This window comes from Staurois parvus, unplaced genomic scaffold (genome assembly GCF_062004578.1).
Source record: "Staurois parvus isolate SC_StPar_1 unplaced genomic scaffold, SC_StPar_1.0 ptg000941l, whole genome shotgun sequence".
NCBI classification, from domain to species: domain Eukaryota; kingdom Metazoa; phylum Chordata; class Amphibia; order Anura; family Ranidae; genus Staurois; species Staurois parvus.
Window position 1 is genome coordinate 157044 of NW_028318737.1, and position 21035 is coordinate 178078.

Consider the following 21035-nt stretch of genomic DNA (forward strand, 5'->3'; position numbering starts at 1 on the left):
AACTGTGCATGTGTGGGAGGACGCCATATGGCTTCCACCTGGAAATCTACAGCCTTTTCCTGGCCACCAAACAGCTATTGGCCGGATGGCTATTGGTTAAAAATGGCATGGGGGTCCCCCCAAAATCCATACCAGACCCTTATCTGAGTATGCAGCCCGGCAGGTCAGGAAAGGGGTGGTGAGCGTCCCCCTTCCTGAACCATACCAGGATACATGCCCTCAGCATGGAGGGGTGCCTTGGGCCAGGAGCCCCCCAAAGCACCTTGTCCACATATTGATGGGGACAAGGGCCTCTTTCCGACATCCGTAGCCTGTGGTTGTGGGGGTCTGTAGCCTGGGGGGCTTATTGGAATCTGGAAGCCCCCTTTAACAAGGGGGCCCCAAGATCCCGGCCCCCTCCTATGTGAATGAGTAGGCAGTATATGGTACCGCTACCCATTCACAAAAAAAAGTGTAGTGTAAAAAGTGATAGGAGTCAGTCTTTGACAAGTCCTTTATTAAAAAAAACATTTTAAAAAATGTCCCCCAAAGTAGCTCCAACATCAATCCCGATCCTGACACCATCGCTACCCAAAAAAGGGGAAAAAAGCTCTGCTTGTGATGCTGGCTCCCGGCTGTCTGACAGCTGGGGCCGTGAAAACAGTTTTTATATACCCCGCCCCCTTGTGACATCACCACGCACTGTGATTGGTCAAAGTATTACACCTGACTTGTGGTTAGGTGCATTGCTTTGTCCAATCACAATGCATTGTCAGGGCGCAGTGCATTGTGGGGCATGGTGAGCAAACACCCCACTGAATGACCGTACTATTTGTGTTTGCTGAACACACGAACGGCCCATGTTCAAATCAAACTTAGGTTCAACTGGAACATGAAGCCCATCCCTACAAACAAACAGTCATCAAACCACAAGAACAGCCAACAATCTCCGGATTCTTTTTGTTATTAATAGACTCCAATGGGAAATATCTAAACACCAAACGGCTCTTCCCAGGAACAAGAGACAACAAAATTCAAGTCCAACAACTGAACAAATGACAGGAGTCATCAATGATCCGTATTTCACCGACCCCAAACATATCATCATACACACCGACCCAAACATATCATCATACACACCGACCCAAACATATCATCATACACACCGACCCAAACATATCATCATACACACCGACCCAAACATATCATCATACACACCGACCCAAACATATCATCATACACACCGACCCCAACATATCATCATACACACCGACCCAAACATATCATCATACACACCGACCCAAACATATCATCATACACACCGACCCAAACGTATCATCATACACACCGACCCAAACGTATCATCATACACACCGACCCAAACGTATCATCATACACACCGACCCAAACATATCATCATACACACCGACCCAAACATATCATCATACACACCGACCCCAAACATATCATCATACACACCGACCCAAACATATCATCATACACACCGACCCAAACGTATCATCATACACACCGACCCAAACATATCATCATACACACCGACCCAAACATATCATCATACACACCGACCCCAAACATATCATCATACACACCGACCCCAAACATATCATCATACACACCGACCCAAACATCCTCCAGGGACAAAAGGAAACCTCTGAGAATAAACTATTACAACTAACAGAGACCGCACAACAAAAATGTCCTCACTCCAACATCATACTGTCCTCCCTAATTCCAAGGATGGACATAACAAACAATAGAAAACTCAGCGAATCAACACAGAGCTGGCAGATAAAACCAGGTCAAAGCCTACCATTCACCTGACACAACATCATTCCATCATGACCCAACACCTCTATGACTACAAACACCTCAACTAACAAGGAGGCAGTCAACTAGCAAGAGAACCCAAAGACATTGTACTGAATGGAACTCACAACCCGGGATCTGGCACAAACCATCTCAGATGGACACAATGGGGCTGATTTACTAACTCCTCAGGGACTCCTCCCTGTCTGCAAACAGATCATTGGACTCCTCCCTGTCCACAAACTAAGCTGGGGTCAGTTTACCTCCTAGACCCCTCAGAATATGCTGTGCTTTCTAATGTTCAGCTAAAGTTATCTTTTTACATAGACAAGACGTCTTTTTAGGAACTTCTCAGGAGGACATTTACCCAAAAAACCCTTCCCCTCCTCCACTAAGAACCCCCTCTTCTCCCCCCCACAGAGGACACCCCTCCCCCACTAAAGACACCCTCTCCACTGAGGATACCCCATTCCTCTCTTTTCCTCCTCTGAAGACACTCCTCCCTCTCCCTTCCTGCACTGGGGACACCCTTCCCCCTCCCCTTTTGAGGACACTCTCTCCCCTAGTGTTGTCTCCCCTCCCCCACTCAAGACACTCTTTCCACTGAGATCATCCCCTCCAGTTTAACACGTTGCTACCCGGCCTATAGCCAGATGGTGGCCGGGTGAAAAGCTCATCTTTCTGGGTGGACACCACATGGCAAAAATAAAAAAAAAATTGAAAAAATTATAAATTTTTTTTTTGTGCTGTCACTAGTCAGTGTCCCTGATCACCACCATGCCAGTTATATGATGACCCTGTACTGCACTGGTGACAGTATATAAAAAAAAAATAGTGAAAATTATTTTTTTTAATTTCTTCATTTTGCAAAAAATTATGACAAAAAAGTTACAACTTCAAAAAACTCACCATGCCTCTTATGAAATATGTCGGACTGTCTACTCTGCAAAAAGAAGTAATTTGGGGGATATCTGTACTGTCCTGACATTTGGGGGGATATCTGTACCGTCACGACATTTGGGGGATATCTGTACCATCCTGACATTTGGGGGATATCTGTACCATCCTGACATTTGGGGGATATCTGTACCATCCTGACATTTGGGGGATATCTGTACCATCCTGACATTTGGGGGATATCTGTACCGTCCTGACATTTGGGGGATATCTGTACTGTTCTGACATTTGGGGGGATATCTGTACTGTTCTGACATTTGGGGGATATCTGTACTGTTCTGACATTTGGGGGGATATCTGTACTGTTCTGACATTTGGGGAGATATCTGTACTGTCCTGACATTTGGGGGATATCTGTACTGTCCTGACATTTGGGGGATATCTGTACTGTCCTGACATTTGGGGGATATCTGTACTGTCCTGACATTTGGGGGATATCTGTACTGTCCTGACATTTGGGGGATATCTGTACTGTTCTGACATTCTTGGACCTCAAGAAATGAGATTAGCTGTCAGTACTTCAGGATTGATCAATATTCAGATATCTCCCATAGATTGTGAACTCTATAACTTCCCTTCAGACTAAATCATAAATACTAATTTGGGTTATTTTCACCAAAGACATGTAGCAGAATACATCTCGTCCTAAATGTATGAAGAACAATTATTTATTTGCAAACTTTTATAACAGAAAAAAAGAAAAACTTGTTTTTTTTTAATTTTCAGTCTTTTTTTGTTAATTTAGCAAAAAATAAAAACCCCAGCGGTGATTAAATACCACCAAAAGAAAGTTCTAGTTGTGTGAGGAAATGATAACATTTAATTTGGGTACAATGTTGTATGACCGCGCAATTGTCATTCAAAGTGTGAGAGCGCTGAAACCTGAAAACTGGCCTGGTCAGGAAGGGGGTAAAGTGCCCGGTATGGAAGGGGTTAAGAAGCTTCGGGTAGTTCTGGTTATTAAGGATACGTGTGAATGTGGTAAAACCTTGAGATTGGAAATAATATTTGGCCTTGCTCCACATTCTGTCAATCAGTGCTAGAGTGGGGAACTGTGCTAGGGCTTTGAACTCACCTGCTTCCAGGCATTCCACTAAATGATCTGTGGACACAATCCCTAGAAGAAGTGACCTGACCGGGTCTGGGTGTGGATTGTCCTGCCAGGCTGGAAAGTGTTGTAACTGGGCCACAATATAATAAAGAGAAGGATTGGGAACCTCAGGGCCTCCCATATCTGTAGCCTCCTGTAGAGTTTCTAGTTCAATCCGAGGCGTGGCATCCACCAGATTAAGGAGCCAAACACCGTATCAAATCTTCTAAAGATCTGTATAGGAATCCAAACAGGGACGTTGTGCAGAATATAAAGTCATTGAGGGGCCCATATCATTCTGATGAAGTTACACCTCCCTACCACGGATCGAGGGAGTTTAGTCCAGCTAGTTGTTTTCTGTTGAAATGTTTTAATGAATGGATGTCAGTTTAGATCTGTATATATCGATAGAGTGGGGTGAATGATAATACCCAGATATATAAAGGAGGCCACTATTTCCATCTGCACAGCTTCAGGTGGTATGGGATGTGTAAGGGTGTCCAGTGGGAGAAGGGTGGACTTATCCCAATTTATTGAGAAGCCGGAGAAGGAGCCAAATTCACTGATTAATGTCATTAGGTGTGTCAATGACACGCAAATGTATCACCCAAAAACAGAAGTCATACATCGTCATAGAAAACTACTCACTCTGACCTACAAAGCCATTCACAACACTGCCCCTAACTACCTCACCAACCTGATTCCCAAGTACCACCCTACCCGTACCCTTCGCTCCTCACAGGACCTCCTTCTATCCTGCTCCCTGGTCTCCTCCTCACACGCACGTCTGCAAGACTTCTCCAGGTCCTCCCCCATCCTCTGGAACTCACTACCCCAATCCATCAGACTGTCACCTTCCCTCCTTACCTTCAGGCGCTCCCTGAAAACCCACCTCTTCAGGGAAGCCTACCCCACCCTCACCTAACAGCTGTTCTTCATTCCTCCTACCACTCCATCCCCCACAGCCACTTCCTCCTGTACCTCTACCCCCTCCCTCCTAGATTGTAAGCTCCTAAGAGTAGGGCCCTCTAACCCCTCGTGTGCTGTTTGTAGTTACTGTTCTGTTTCATGTATTGTCCCCCTCTATTGTACAGCGCTGAGCAAACCCTTTGGCGCTATATAAACTCCATGTAATAATAATAATAATCATTTTTTTTACTGAAATTTGGCATTTCCTAGACTTTGTGATAATATTTTGTGACATAAAAATTAGAACTGCCGCTATTTTATTCTCTAAAGTCTCTACTTTCAGAAAATTGATATTTTGGGGGTTTTGTGTCATCTTCAGGATAAAATTATTTTTTAAATGTGCAAAAAATGCCAAAACGGCTCTGAGAGTGAAAGGAAGAAAGGATAAGCAGGACACTCCCCTTTCCTGAGGAGCAGCCAATCGGTGCTCATTATCCTGCAAGGTCTCTCCCCTCCCTGCTAGTCCCCGGGTGCAGTGCTGGAGACAGGCGGGGGAGGGGAGGAGGAGATAAACAGAACAATGTTACACATATTACACATTTAAGTTGCTATAAAGTTCCTTTAATTTTTTAAATCCCCCAACATTCCTAAAAGAGCCTCAGATTTATATACATTTGTTGTAAATAGGAAATAACATCTTATTACCTCCTCTGCTGCCACTTCCAGCAACGTCTCCTCTATACTTCTTCCCGCCTCACCTCTCATCTGGAACTTCCTGTCTGTACCTGACATCACTTCCTGTCTGTACCTGACATCACTTCCTGTCTGTACCTGACATCACTTCCTGTCTATGATTGACATCACTTCCAGTCTGTCCCTGACATCACTTCCTGTCTGTCCCTGACATCACTTCCTGTCTGTACCTGACATCACTTCCTGTCTATGATTGACATCACTTCCTGTCTGTATTCCATAGAGACTTCCTGTGTGAGTATAGGTGAGATCCCCACCTTGTGGAGTTCAGAGGAACTGCAGCCCCGAGATCCATCCCATAATCCCCCTTCCTGTATAATATGTACCTTACAGGGATACTACGGGAGATGAAACATTACTGAATAAAGGAAGAAGAAATAAATGTAACTCTTATGTAACCAACTGTTCAACAAACATCTCTTATTACATATAGAAAAGTCTTACAAACACAGAACACAAAATACAAATGTATAGCTAATGAGAGCGATCCCGCCAAACCTGATCCTTCTGGGGGGGACAATGCAAAAATATATATCAATCCACTCATAATGACATCATCTTCTGGGAGTGTCTGCACATCCATCCATTTCACACACATTTCACTGTCTCAGCGGATCTCCTGCAGCCTATTAGCACCCATTTCCCTTTCTATGTCTCGGCAGATCTCATACAGCCTATTAGCACCCATTTCCCTTCCTATGTCTCGGCAGATCTCCTGCAGCCTATTAGCACCCATTTCCCTCTCTGTGTCTCAGCGGATCTCCCGCAGCCTATTAGCACCCATTTCCCTCTCTATGTCTCAGCGGATCTCCTGCAGCCTATTAGCTCCCATTTCCCTCTCTATGTCTCAGCGGATCTCCTGCAGCCTATTAGCTCCCATTTCCCTCTCTATGTCTCGGCTGATCTCCCGCAGCCTATTAGCTCCCATTTCCCTCTCTATGTCTCAGCAGATCTCCTGCAGCCTATTAGCACCCATTTCCCTCTCTATGTCTCGGCGGATCTCCTGCAGCCTATTAGCTCCCATTTCCCTCTCTATGTCTCAGCAGATCTCCTGCAGCCTATTAGCACCCATTTCCCTCTCTATATCTCAGCGGATCTCCTGCAGCCTATTAGCGCCCATTTCCCTCTCTATGCCTAAGGGGATCTCCTGCAGCCTATTAGCTCCCATTTCCCTCTCTATGTCTCAGCGGATCTCCTGCAGCCTATTAGCACCCATTTCCCTCTCTATATCTCAGCGGATCACCTGCAACCTATTAGCACCTATTTCCCTCTCAACCTCTCAGCAGATCTCCTGCAGCCTATTAGCTCCCATTTCCCTCTCTATGTCTCAGCAGATCTCCCGCAGCCTATTAGCTCACATTTCCCTCTCTACGTCTCAGCAGATCTCCCACAGCCTATTAGCGCCCATTTCCCTTTCTATGTCTCAGCAGATCTCCTGCAGCCTATTAGCTCCCATTTCCCTCTCTATGTCTCAGCAGATCTCCTGCAGCCTATTAGCTCCCATTTCCCTCTCTTTGTCTCAGCAGATCTCCTGCAGTCTGACTGCTCAGGGGAAGGATTTTGGCCCCTCTGATTTTGCAGTAAATGTGATTGCATTAGTCCCGTTGATTTTCGTATTTCCATGTAATAAAAGGTGTCACATGATGTCGGGTTCCCCTTTCTCTCCTCCCTGAGTGTGTATTTAGAGGCGGAGCTCCTGCTGGAATGGCGGTCGGAGGCGGAGTCTAGCAGGGAGACTGACAGAACCCGCAGCAGACTTGCAGGAGTGAGCGAGGAGGATCCGGTTCCTTTACCATCGGAGATGAGGAGAGTGTGAAGGATGTTTCTGACTCTGGGAGCTGAAAAGCTGGGAGTCCTATTGGTGTGGTGAGGGGGAAGCACTACTAGGGGGCGCCCTCACCATCCTGTGTACAAGAGGTGGAAGAAGGCGTGGCTACACTACAGCTGACACAGTTTGGAGGGCGGAGCACTTTCACACCTTATCAACTTTTCACTGATTGGTGGATTTTTGGAGTAAAATAAGTGGATTGAAGTAGATGCAAAGTGGAAGCGGTGGACTTGCAGAGAACACTATACTGAGCACACAATATTGTCTGTCTCCATGGATTTGCACAGGATTTGAGATGATTTCCTATAGCAGCAAATCTGATGAGATGAATGAAGTGGGTGTAAAGTGGAAGCAGTGGATGTGCAGGGAGCAGCATCTTGAGCACAAAGCACTTTATGTTGTGGATGGATTTGCACACGGTTCAGTTTCCTTCATTTATTGATAAACCCCATAAGACCAATGAAGTGGGTGTAAAGTGGAAGCAGTGGATGTGCAGAGAATAGGATTTGGAGCCCCGAGCTCTTTATCTCTGAATGTCTCCACATATTTGTAGTGTATTTGTGATGATTTCTGTGCACACACAATAGGACAGCGCTGTGACACATAATGCTCTTCTAGATGACAGGGAATCCTTCCCTTTGTTACAGCAGCAGTCCGCTAGAAGGTTTTTGTAGGTTTGGAGTTGTTACACATAGCGCGGGTTTTATCCATTTATAGTGATGACATCATTGCCCAAATCTGGGGGTCACCAGCCATCTCCACCCTTTACTCCCAGCTGGGGGGCTTTGTATCCATATACCAGATGTTCTACAGGACTAAATCTGCAATCAATGTTACTGCAAAATCAAAGGAGCCAAAACCCCTCCCCCGAGCAGTCATATATTTCTGTCCCCCTTGGTGGGAGTGGAGGTGACCCCTCTATAAGGATCTACAGTCCATACACACCCAGCACAAGGCCGGGGTCACACTACCAGACGCTTCTCGGGGCTGCAGTTCCTCTGAGCTCCACAAGGTGGGGATCTCACTTCTACCCAGACAGGAAGTCTCTATGGAAGACAGACAGGAAGTGATGTCGGTACAGATAGGAAGTGATGTCAGGTAAAGACAGGAAGTGATGTCAGGTACAGACAGGAAGTTCCATGAATGAGGAAGCAGAGAGTCCACATTCCTGGATCTGGCAGCAGAGGAGGTAATACGTAGATGAACCCCTTCAGGGGGAGGAGTTGATGATAATATATTTGCTCCCAAAGCTGGCCTACATGGTTCAGTTTCATCGTTCAGCCAGCGGGATGACCATAAAAACTGAAGCGATTCCCCCATCCACCTCCCCGCTACACTCTTGTATTCTGACAATGGGGGGACTCCTCCGCTCTCAGAATACACGGATCAGCACTGAAGCTATTGGCTGCAGCCGCTGGGGGAGTGGCTTTTATCCGGCAGTGGCCACGCATGGATGGAAATGTGAGCGATCCCTGCTGAACCAGCTGAATTTCCATGGATCTATGGTCACCTTCAGTGACTTCCTCCTCCTCATCTCTCCTCCATATCCTCTTACACAGCTTTTCTCTACACCTGCAGTGACCCTGGGGGGAGGAAACTTGGCACCAGCACGCCGCCAAATCCATCCCCACCATTAGGGGCTCTGGAGACAATTGTCTGCTATTTACACTCCGTTCCTCCGCACGTCACCTGATCACATGACAGCTTACTTCCACAGATTCCGGACAGATTTCTGGATGGTAAAGGTCAAAGTTCACTCTTCAGTTTAGGAGAGGTAGGACACACCCAGGAACAAGGATTTGGTTTGTATGGGAGCCTCATATAGAGGACCCCTCAAATCTCCCCATCCAAATGTCCCTCCATCCAGAGTCTATATGTCCTATGACATCACACTGACCTCAGCTCCTCCTCCCAATGTCCCTCCATCCAGAGTCTATATGGCCTATGACATCACACTGACCTCACAGCTCCTCCTCCCAATGTCCCTCCATCCAGAGTCAGCAAATCCTATGACATCACACTGACCTCACAGCTCCTCCTCCCAATGTCCCTCCATCCAGAGTCAGAGAATCCTATGACATCACACTGACCTCACGGCTCCTCCTCCCAATGTCCCTCCATCCAGAGTCAGAATCCTATGACATCACAGCTCCTCCTCGCAATGTCCCTTCATTTGGATCCTTTCTTTTTATTCTATGGTGTTAGGATGTGGGATCCTCATAAGCAAAAAAACTGTTGGTCCTGCGTTGTATGTAATGACATCAGAATGCTGCAACAAGCCTATACCCTGCGTAGTGTGGGGGTCCTGTGGGGGGGAATTATACCTCAGCCTGAAGTGGGGCTTTAATAAAATGGAGACCTGAATGGAGAGGTGAGGAGGATTCTGGGAATATCATTTGATGTGACTATTTGTGTTCAGATGTAGAGTTTTCCTCCTGTGAAGTCTGGAGATCATATGACATCACATTGCCTCCACCTCCCTCCCTGATAGAAGAGAGAAAGAAGAAGAAGATTCTAGAAGTCACCAGAGAGATCACTGAGCTGCTGACAGGAGAGGTGAGCGGTGCCGGGAATTCTGGGACATTCTCCAGTAACAGACAAGGGATGTGTCTGGATGGTGACTGTATCATTGTGTGTGTCAGGTTCCTATAAGGTGTCAGGGTGTCACTGTCTATTTCTCCATGGAGGAGTGGGAGTATTTAGAAGGACACAAGGATCTCTACAAGGACGTCATGATGGACAATCAGCCGCCCCTCACATCACCGGGTAAGAGGAGACTTTATTGTAAAGGAGAGAGCAGTACGGAGGATCCACCTAGATCCCCCATCATCTGATAAACACATAGAAACAATGGATTCAGTCAGTGTGTGTGTTTCCTACAGATGGATCCAGTCATGGGAACCCACCAGAGAGATGTCCCCGTCCTCTGTATTCCCGGGATTCCACACAGGAAGGTCACACCATCCCTCACCATCATCAGGTAGATGATGACAATTATTGGTAGTTGTGATTTATACACAGCATGTTTGTTACAATGAATGTTTTATTATATCTTTCAGAGTGGAATCCTCGGGGATGATAATATTGATGTTAAAGAAGAGTATAAAGAGGAGGATGAGGAGTATGGAGTGATGGAGGAGTTTTCAGAAGGACACAAGGATATGATGGAGCCACCTAATACCAGGAACCCACCAGAGAGATGTCCCCGTCCTCTGTATTCCCGGGATTCCACACAGGAAGGTCACACCATCCCTCACTATTACAAGGTTGGTGGGATGGAGCATCTAGAACATGGACTTGTAAAGACAATGTGTGGAGTTTTTATGTGACCTTACATTTTACAGATGATATTTTCTGTCATTTCCTTGATTTAGAGTGGAGATCCAATCGATATAGAATTTGAGGTGAAAGCAGAAGAAGAAGAGGCGTATGTGAGGGATGATCAGCAGTCTATGGAGGAGGATGGAATAACGGGGACATTTATAGAGGAGGACACTCCTACAGAGATCAGCACAGGTGGGTCATGAACACTAAATCCATTCCTCCACCCATACTGCTCACTGATTGGTCCAGAGTAGGGCGGGGACTGGGTGATATCAGCCTGTAATCCCCTGGTCACTTTCCTGAGCTGTGTTCCCCGTCCTGTATTCCTGGATTTCTCTCGGATAATCTTCCTTCTCTGTGCTGCAGACACAATTTATGTATCTAGACTGGATTTATGGAGGTTCTGGGGTTCAGCTGGCAGAAAAATGTTCATTTTCACTATAGACATTACTAGGGTACATAGGCACCAGTGATTTGGGTCTTCTTCCCCATGTCCGGGTCTAGTAAGATCTCTGACAGAACATTTCTCCCAGGGTTCCTTGCTCTGTTATCTGCTGGCTGTGCCAGGTGGAGGGATATGTCTGTAGTGTCTCAGACCCAAGTCACTGAGTGCAGTCTCAGGAGATGGGAGGCAGCGGTGTGGGATCTCTGCAACTTGTCTACAGTAAACATTTAATATTCCACTAATTGCTGAATACCAATATTATGAGTCCTGACCCTTACACTGTATAATTTATATTGTACATTACATACTCCTGACCCCTGCACTATATACTCTATGTTGTACATTACATTCTCCTTACCCCTGCACTATATACTCCGTGTTGTACATTACATACTCCTGACCCCTGCACTATATACTCTATGTTGTACATTCCATACTCCTGATTTCTGCTCTCCCCCCTCCCCCCCGACTGCTATATATACACATAATATGGATTCTCTTTTGTTACACCCATTTCCTCCCAGCTGGACATTTTATACCGGATGATGTGATTGGAGCACAGACTTTTACATGGTGATAATAATATGATAACATCCTCCAACTTTGGACCCTTAAACAGAAAGTGATAATGAGGGAGGAGTCAATACCCCAATGATGATGGTCTTCAGGATCAGTCCAGTCTTCATCTTGGTTGTTCTCCCCCCATCCTCACTCTCTGACCTCTGGTGGGGCTCAGCCCCGCTGTTCTTCATGACTAAATCATGGAGTAAATAAGGAAGTGCAGTACTTCTTGTGTTGGGAAGATGGCAATGAGTGATAGAGGGGGTGGGGCCCCTCGTCCTATAATCCCCTCATCACTGTCCCTCCTATAAAAGACAGTTCTGGTTGTTTCCTCACTCTCTGACTAAGGTCCATGAATAAAGAAATGACCTGGTAGGAGATCAGAGGAGCCATTTCCTAGTTCTCTTGAGGGTGGAATTGTAAGCTCCTCAGAGATCAAGCTGCCTGATGTGGGTGGAGTCCTGGTTTGGGGGAACCAATCAGCTCCTGTCTAGTAATCCTCTTTGTCTTCGTATTTTAGTCCATGGCCGGGAGATGAGGAAAACCTCCAAGGATTGTCTCACTTTGTCTCCAGACTGGAAAGTAGAAGATGATGACATCACACAGTATAGTCCAGGAGAAAACCCGGCTCCCTCCAATGTCCATCCGGCACCACCCAGTGTAGATGGACCATCGGATTCCTCATATCCTGAGGAACCTCAGACTGTGCGGGACCGGGCCGGCCTTCCAACAGGGAAGACTCTCTCCTGTACTGAGTGCGGGAAATGTTTCCATTATAAATCTGATCTTAATGTGCATAAAAGATCTCACACAGGGGAGAAGCCGTATTCCTGTCCTGAGTGTGGGAAATGTTTTTCAGTGAAGTCTTGCCTTTCCAGACATCAGAGATCTCACACTGGGGTTAAGCCATATTCCTGTTCTGAGTGTGGGAAATGGTTTTCAAAGAAATGCAATATGCAGAAACATCAGAGATCTCATATGGGGGAGAAGCCGTATTCCTGTTCTGAGTGTGGGAAATGTTTTTCAAAGAAATGCAATTTGCACACACATCAGAGATCTCACACGGGGGAGAAGCCGTATTCCTGTTCTGAGTGCGGGAAATGTTTTTCACAGAAGTCCGTTCTTTACAGACACCAGAAATCTCACACAGGGGAGAAGCCGTATTCTTGTCCTGAGTGTGGTAAATGTTTTTCAGACAAGTCCCATCTTCACATACATCAGAGATCTCACACAGGGGAGAAGCCATATTCCTGTTCTGAGTGTGGGAAATGTTTTTCAGAGAAGTCCAGTCTGCAGAAACATCATAGATCTCACACGGGGGAGAAGCCGTATTCTTGTCCTGAGTGCGGGAACTGTTTTTCAGAGAAGTCCAGTGTTCATTCACATCAGAGATCTCACATGAGGGAGAAGCCACTTTCCTGTCCTGAGTGAGGGAAATGTTCCTCACTGAAGTCCTGTCTTCCTGTACATCAGGGGTCCCACACAACCCTGGTGGTGTATTAGTGCCTTGAGTGCGGGAAATGTCTTCTAGATGAATGTTGCTGGACATCCCAGCTCTCATGTGGGGAAGAAGCACACCCTGATATACACCTCAGATATACTCCATGGCTGATCTTCATCATGGAAGAAACAGTTCATAAGGAGATCAGAGGTCCCCAAAGACATGGATGAAGTGTGGGACCGGGTTGGCCATTGATATCAGGAGAAGAATATAAATGGAGTGTGAAATGTTCTGTAATGATGGAAAACATTCCCCCGGCTCAGCAAATCTCCTAATGACATCAGTGTTTTAGCCCCATTCACAGAGAAGGAATGGACAGGAGATACAATCTCTCATACAGACAGAATGGTCATGTGACTTTATAAAGAGGAACGCCAGAAAGTCACATCAATCAAATCTTCCAATGTTTTCTGTGAAATCTGCATATAAATGGGGGGCATCCAGTGAGAACACAGAGGGGGGCTGTCTTACCATGGTAGGCAGGAAGTGTCATAGACCCGAGCACCAGCATGTCCATCGGCCACCATAAACAAGGGAGCTGGCCCAGCACAGAACTACTGGGAAGACTTACCTGATACCACTTTCCTGCTCCACTTTCCATCCAGCCAGTGATGGTCCTGCCGCCATTTGTTTTATTATTGGTGTATACTCTGATCAGCAGGAATCATTTCTCCTGAAGAAGTGAGCGCTGCACCACGAAATGCGTGGAGATGGATGACGCTGCTGGATCCTCCTTATGGTGCTCAGAATTCTGTCCCACGGTGATTGTTGTCCAGGAATTGTCCATTGATGGACTTTGTGAGAGATTTCATGGCCTTGTACACCTGCTGGGAGGGTTTTATGATTTCTACGCTGATTGGGAAGAAAACATTGGAAGATCTTTATTGATATGTTTTTCTGGAGTTCCTCTTTATAAAGTCCCATGAGTCCCATTGTGTCTGTATGAGAGATTTCATCTAGGGTAGGGACTGACCTACACCCCATCCATGCACACTTACCTCTCCGGATCTGCTAAGGAATGGACATGCACTTTCACCAGGTGAATGGTTCTACACATTCTTTATGAATAGACCCCCAAATGTCAGGAGATGTTTCTATAAAGACAGGAAGTATGGAGCAGAGAAATGAATAGACCTCCCAGCAATGTTATTACCAGGCTGCAGCTAGGGGGAGCTCTAATGTCACCCCAGCAGAGTGATCCCATCTAGCCCACATTAACCCTCTCACTGCCAGAGCTGTTTCTGCATGATTTTGCACACATGGGAAAATGCAGATTTTGGTCCTGAAGATGAGATAAACCCCCAAACATCTATTCTGTGACATCAGAGGCCCTGGAGAATAAAATGGTGGTGATTGTTAAGGTGTTCCCCGTACACAGATTCCCCTTCATATCCGCCTTTATTTCCTCCTTTCCCCCATTTTCTATGTTGGGATCTTTTCTACAATACTTTGTTATAATAATGGAACACGTTGTGTATTGTATTGTACACCAATAATAATGACTCCGCCCCCACATTCCAGACAAGGGATCTTCCTGACCAATCGGATTTCTTCCTTTACTATTTCCTGAATGTTTTTTTTCTGCAATCTTGTTAAAAGTGAAATTATAATAAAAATTGTATTGAACAAAAACAAAATCCTGTGTGTGTGCAATGATGACAAAGCTGTGTATCCAGAAACGGCTGGTTGGTGACACTTCCATATACAGCCCAATGAAGTGACAAGGAAGCCCTAGAACCCTTTGGAGGAACCCTGGCTGAGAAAGGCTGGACTAGGCAGTCACATATCTCTGCCCCCCTTGCAGGGTTTCCAATTCTCTGTGACTTGCAGAGCTCCAACCCTAAGAAATAAAGTTGTGAAAAATGTGTTGGATCCACCCAATGGCAATACGAAAAATACTCTTTTTGATTTTAAAGGTTTTTATCCATGTAGGAAATGTTTGGTGTGTAAAGTCACGAAAGGACATCATTTTAAAAAACATTCTTTTGTGTCCACAAGCAATGGGAAATCATTTGATGTTTTAGATTTTATTACCTGTAAAACAGAAGGCATGGTTTATGTTTTAGAATGTAATTGTGGTTTGCAGTACGTGGGGCGTACTAACAGACCCCTATGGGTTAGAATGTGGGAACATGTTAAGAACATTAAAAAAGGTAATCCTAAACACAATGTATCTAAGCATTTCGCTAGTCATCATAATAAAGACCCCTCTTGTCTGAAATTCTGGGGAATAGAATGATACAAAAAACCATTGGAGAGGGAGCCATAAGGTCAGAACCATTAGTCAGGCAGAGTCTAGGTGGATTTATTGTATGCAGACGCTGACCCCTAGAGGATTAAATGTAGAATTCAACCTTAACTGTTTCATTAGTGATTTTTTATAGAGAGATAATTGTAGTATGGTTTTATAGAAATGTATTAATGATTAATATTATTTTAATATTTTATAGTTATCCAGTGTATTTCATTTAATTTAAATATTTAATAATATGTTCATGATTGTATGTGAACATGTCTTATGGGTGAACATAAGGAGTCTGCTGATGTAATAACATAAATATATTTTTTGGGTTCATTTTCATTTATTTATATTTTTATATTTTATACATATATAATTTTATATATATATTATTATTATTATTATTATACAGTATTATTATTATTATTATACAGTATTTATAAAGCGCCAATAGTTCGCTCAGCGCTGTACATTACAAAGGGGGACAGAACATGTGACAGAACAACAACAATACAATGCAAAAAATGAGGGGATCGAGGGCCCTGCTCCTTGGAGCTTACAATCTAGGAGGGAGGGGATGGTGGCACAGGAGGAGATAGCCGTGGGGGATGGGGAGGCAGGAATAGTGGAGGAGGTTGGTAAGTTAGTAGGGGGTGGGGTAGGCTTCCCTGAAGAGATGGGTTTTCAGGGTGCACCTAAAGGAGAGGAGAGTAGGTGATAATCTGATGGGTTGGGGCAGGGAGTTCCAGAGGATGGGTGACACCCTGGAGATATATATAGATATTTATATTTAATTTATTGGTATTAATTTTTTTGGGAAGATTTTTGGGGGACATATAGGTGCATTTCATAGTTTGCTTTAGGTATTTATATATAAAAAGTTATATTTTTAAAATGATTACATACAAAGAATATTATGAATAAAGGTAATTTTTATATATATCTCACTCAGGTGGGAGTCTATGCAGCTTTTAATATATTTAATAAATTGATACATTTAGTTTTTTTATGTTAGACTGTATAGTCTCACTTATATATTTATTAGGAATGGGATTATATGTTTTTTGTTTTGTTTATATGGCCGGTATATAGAGTATATATAAGCATCCACATGTATTGTGATTGGAGGAGTAGGACACTCCTCCTGAGCAATCACCTAGTTAGCACGTGTCCGTGGTGTAACGAGTAGAGCGCAGTGACGTCATTTCCGGGTGGAGCTCGGTGACGCAGTTCCGGTGACGGACTTCCGTTTTTTTGCCATCTTGATTCCTTTAGTACACCCATAACATATGGGAAACCGTGGGCTTTGTACTTGGATCATGTGAGTTCCTTATTTGGTTTTTTATTTGAATAAACTGACATATTACACTGTGGAAGTTTCTCTCTGCTTATCCTTCCATGGCCCTGATGTATATTGCCGAGCCTGTCCACGCCTGATTAATATTGAGTGGATATCGGTGTGATAGAGGAGGTGGTGTGGAGCCATTGGGACCAGTATTACCAGATGGTACAGAATAGAATCGGTGTGGAACATCATATCAATATATGATTTGTGGCCCTCAGGGGTCGAGTGAATGAGGTGAGGAGGAGCTCTAGAGGCCACTGGAGGATACAAGCACTAGAGTGACCACTTTTTTGAGCACATTTTGAAAGTGGAGGAAGATAAAGCACTTTACACTTTTAAAGAGTGTTTTAGCACAAATGTTTGCACTTTATTTTGGACTGATAAATTGATTGTTTACCCTAACACTTGTCACTTTGTTCATGATTGGTCACTGTGTATGAATTCACATATATTCATCTATTTATGGTATGTATTTCTATAGTTTATATAGCACCTGTCACTTTCTATACACATGGTGTGTACACTTGTCACCAGTTTTAGCCACTGGGTGGCAGACTGATAGTTTGCTTGGTTTGAACACGATTTTATACATTTGAGCACCAGTCACTTTTATAAAAAGTTATACATTTTGTAATTATATTTATTTAGTATTAACATGTTTAGTACCCTCATTGCTGAGCGCGTCATCCATTTTTAGATATTATTTTGTCCCGTGGTATAGGGTTTAGATGATAGCAGCTGGCTTTGTGTAGTTACTCTGTGGAGCTCAGGAGGACATCCTATTTACATGATTAAATTCAGCTGGTTCAGCAGGGATCGCTCACATTTCCATCCATGTGTGGCCACTGCCGGATAAAAGCCACTCCCCCAGCGGCTGCAGCCAATAGCTTCAGTGCTGATCTGTGTATTCTGAGAGCGGAGGAGTCCCCCCATTGTCAGAATACAAGAGTGCAGCGGGGAGGATTCCCCCCTCCACCTCCAATGTGTGGATGGGGGAATCGCTTCAGTTTTTATGGTCATCCCGCTGGCTGAATGATAAAACTGAACCATAGAGACATAGACAGGGAAATGGGTGCTAATAGGTTGCGGGAGATCCGCTGAGACATAGAAAGGGAAATGGGTGCTAATAGGTTGCAGGAGATCCGCTGAGACATAGAAAGGGAAATGGGTGCTAATAGGCTGCAGGAGATCCGCTGAGACATAGAGAGGGAAATGAGTGCAAATAAGCTGCAGGAGATCCACTGAGACATAGAAAGGGAAATGGGAGCTAATAGGCTGCAGGAGATCTGCTGAAACATAGAAAGGGAAATGGGTGCTAATAGGCTGCAGGAGATCTGCTGAGACGTAGAGAGGGAAATGGGAGCTAATAGGCTGCAGGAGATCCGCTGAGACAGTGAAATGTGTATGAAATGGATGGATGTGCAGACACTCCCAGAAGATGATGTCATTATGAGTGGATTGATATATATTTTTGCATTGTCCCCCCCAGAAGGATCAGGTTTGGCGGGATCGCTCTCATTAGCTATACATTTGTATTTTGTGTTCTGTGTTTGTAAGACTTTTCTATATGTAATAAGAGATGTTTGTTGAACAGTTGGTTACATAAGAGTTACATTTATTTCTTCTTCCTTTATTCAGTAATGTTTCATCTCCCGTAGTATCCCTGTAAGGTACATATTATACAGGAAGGGGGATTATGGGATGGATCTCGGGGCTGCAGTTCCTCTGAACTCCACAAGGTGGGGATCTCACCTATACTCACACAGGAAGTCTCTATGGAATGCAGACAGGAAGTGATGTCAGACACAGACAGGAAGTGATGTCAGGTGCAGACAGGAAGTGATGTCAGACACAGACAGGAAGCAGAGAGGAGACATTGGTGGAAGTGGCAGCAGAGGAGGTAAAAAGATGTTATGTTCTATTTACATACAGTAACCCCCGTCATGTCCGTCCTCTTCCTCCATAGTCACGTCCGTCCTCTTTCTCCATAGTCACATCCGTCCTCTTCCTCCATAGTCACGTCCGTCCTCTTCCTCCATAGTCACGTCCGTCCTCTTCCTCCATAGTCACGTCCGTCCTCTTCCTCCATAGTCACGTCCGCCCTCTTCCTCCATAGTCATGTCCGTCCTCTTCCTCCACGGTCACGTCTGTCCTCTTCCTCCATAGTCATGTCCGTCCTCTTCCTCCATAGTCATGTCTGTCCTCTTCCTCCATAGTCACTGTGACGTCTTTTATCTCCAGCAGATGATGATACACACATATATAGTGTGGGAACCCAGATGAACCCCTTCAGGGGCAGAACATTCCCCCACTTCCGGGGCCGGAACATTCTCCTCATTGTGGAGATAAATTCTAGTAATATGGTCCTCTAAACAAACAGCACTGACAATAAATAGACAAGACAAGGACCATCCTGACTAGAGATGAGCGAAGAAATGAAAAATTCGATTCGACTGATTCGGCGAATTCGTGGACAATATTCGATTCGAGTCGAATAAATTCGCTGTGAATTTAACTTAAAAAAGGGTGTTTCTAGGCTTCAGAGAGACTTAATATTAGTGCAGAACACTGTACCTTTAATTTAAATGCCCTTGGAGTCTGCTGGGGAAGAGAAATAATACTGTCAGTCAGTATGACATGCAGATGAGTGCCGTCGATCTTAGAATCACCGCACACTTCACTCATTTGGGCAGTCACGGGGCCAAAACCAGAGTGTGGAGCCACAGTGTGGCGGTGGAGGCAGCAGCAATGGGAGGCCATACAGCACCCTATGACAAAAATGGAAACCACCAGCAGTGTGAGGAGACCTGAAAGTGGCACATGGCAGAGTGTGGCGATAGAGACAGCAGCAATGGGAGGCCGTACAGGGACCCATGACACACTCTGGACCTGGCAGCAGCATGAGGAGGCGGTACAGGGGCCCATGACAGATTACGGGCCTGGCAGCAGCATGAGGAGTCGGTACAGGGGCCCATGGCAGATTACGGGCCTGGCAGCAGCAATGGGAGGCCGTACAGGGACCCATGACACACTCTGGACCTGGCAGCAGCATGGGGAGGCGGTACAGGGGCCCATGACAGATTACGGGCCTGGCAGCAGCATGAGGAGTCGGTACGGGGGCCCATGACACACTCTGGACCTGGCAGCAGCATGAGGAGGCGGTACAGGGGCGCATGACAGATTACGAGCCTGGCAGCAGCAACTTGGACAGGAGGACGTTCAGCTTCTGCACCGTCGGGTGCGTGCTCGCAAACTGTTGTCTCTTGGAAACGGATTCCAAGAAAGACTGCTGACGGAATCCGTGAAGAGGAGTAGCAGGAGAAGGAGCATCTGAACGAGCGGAATATGCCAACAAGCGACAACAGTGGCCCATGACAGATTACGGGCCTGGCAGCAGCATGAGGAGTCGGTACGGGGGCCCATGGCAGATTACGGGCCTGGCAGCAGCTATGGGAGGCCCGTAATCTGCCAGCACCCTATGACAAAAAATGGAACCCACCAGCAGTGTGAGGAGACCTGAAAGTGGCACATGGCAGAGTGTGGCGATGGAGACAGCAGCAATGGGAGGCCGTACAGGGACCCATGAGAGACTCTGGACCTGGCAGCAGCATGAGGAGGCGGTATAGGGGCCCATGGCAGATTAGGGGCCTGGCAGCAGCTATGGGAGGCCCGTAATCTGCCAGCACCCTATGACAAAAAATGGAACACACCAGCAGTGTGAGGAGACCTGAAAGTGGCACATGGCAGAGTGTGGCGATGGAGGCAGCAGCAATGGGAGGCCGTACAGGGACCCATGAGAGACTCTGGACTTGGCAGCAGCATGAGGAGGCGGTATAGGGGCCCATGGCAGATTAGGGGCCTGGCAGCAGCTATGGGAGGCCCGTAATCTGCCAGCACCCTATGACAAAAAATGGAACACACCAGCAGTGTGAGGAGACCTGAAAGTGGCACATGTTTGGGGCATGATTCATGGCGGATTTAGTCAGTTGTGTCAGGAACTGGTGGTTTGAAATCCAGACTAATCCACGCCTGATTCATTTTCACAAACGTGAGTCTCTCCACACTTTGGGTGGACAGTCGTGTCCTCCGCGGAGTTGCAATACCTCCTGCCGCACTAAACACGCGCTCCGATGCCACGCTACTGGCCGGGCATGACAGCCTTTCAAGGGCAAATTCAGCTAGTTGGGGCCAAAGGTCAAGTTTCGTTGCCCAGTAGTCAAGGGGATTGTCTACCTCGGTTGGCAGGGTGCTGTCCAAGTAGGCCTAAGCCTGTTGTT

General features: G+C 45.7%; 3 protein-coding genes across 3 annotated transcripts in view; 1 reads left to right on the forward strand and 2 right to left on the reverse strand.

Moving 5' to 3' along the window:
* LOC149441832 (gastrula zinc finger protein XlCGF66.1-like) overlaps window positions 1-21035 on the reverse strand; it is a 429912-nt gene that overhangs the window by 71863 nt on the left and 337014 nt on the right. The window lies entirely within an intron of this gene.
* LOC149441836 (uncharacterized) overlaps window positions 1-21035 on the reverse strand; it is a 201702-nt gene that overhangs the window by 28262 nt on the left and 152405 nt on the right. The window lies entirely within an intron of this gene.
* On the forward strand, window positions 10382-14811 carry LOC149441837 (uncharacterized). Its single transcript, XM_089656818.1, has 3 exons — window positions 10382-10609; window positions 10718-10859; window positions 12194-14811. The coding sequence occupies exons 1-3, from the start codon at window positions 10382-10384 to the stop codon at window positions 13102-13104; spliced, it is 1281 nt and encodes a 426-aa protein (XP_089512944.1). The 3' UTR covers window positions 13105-14811.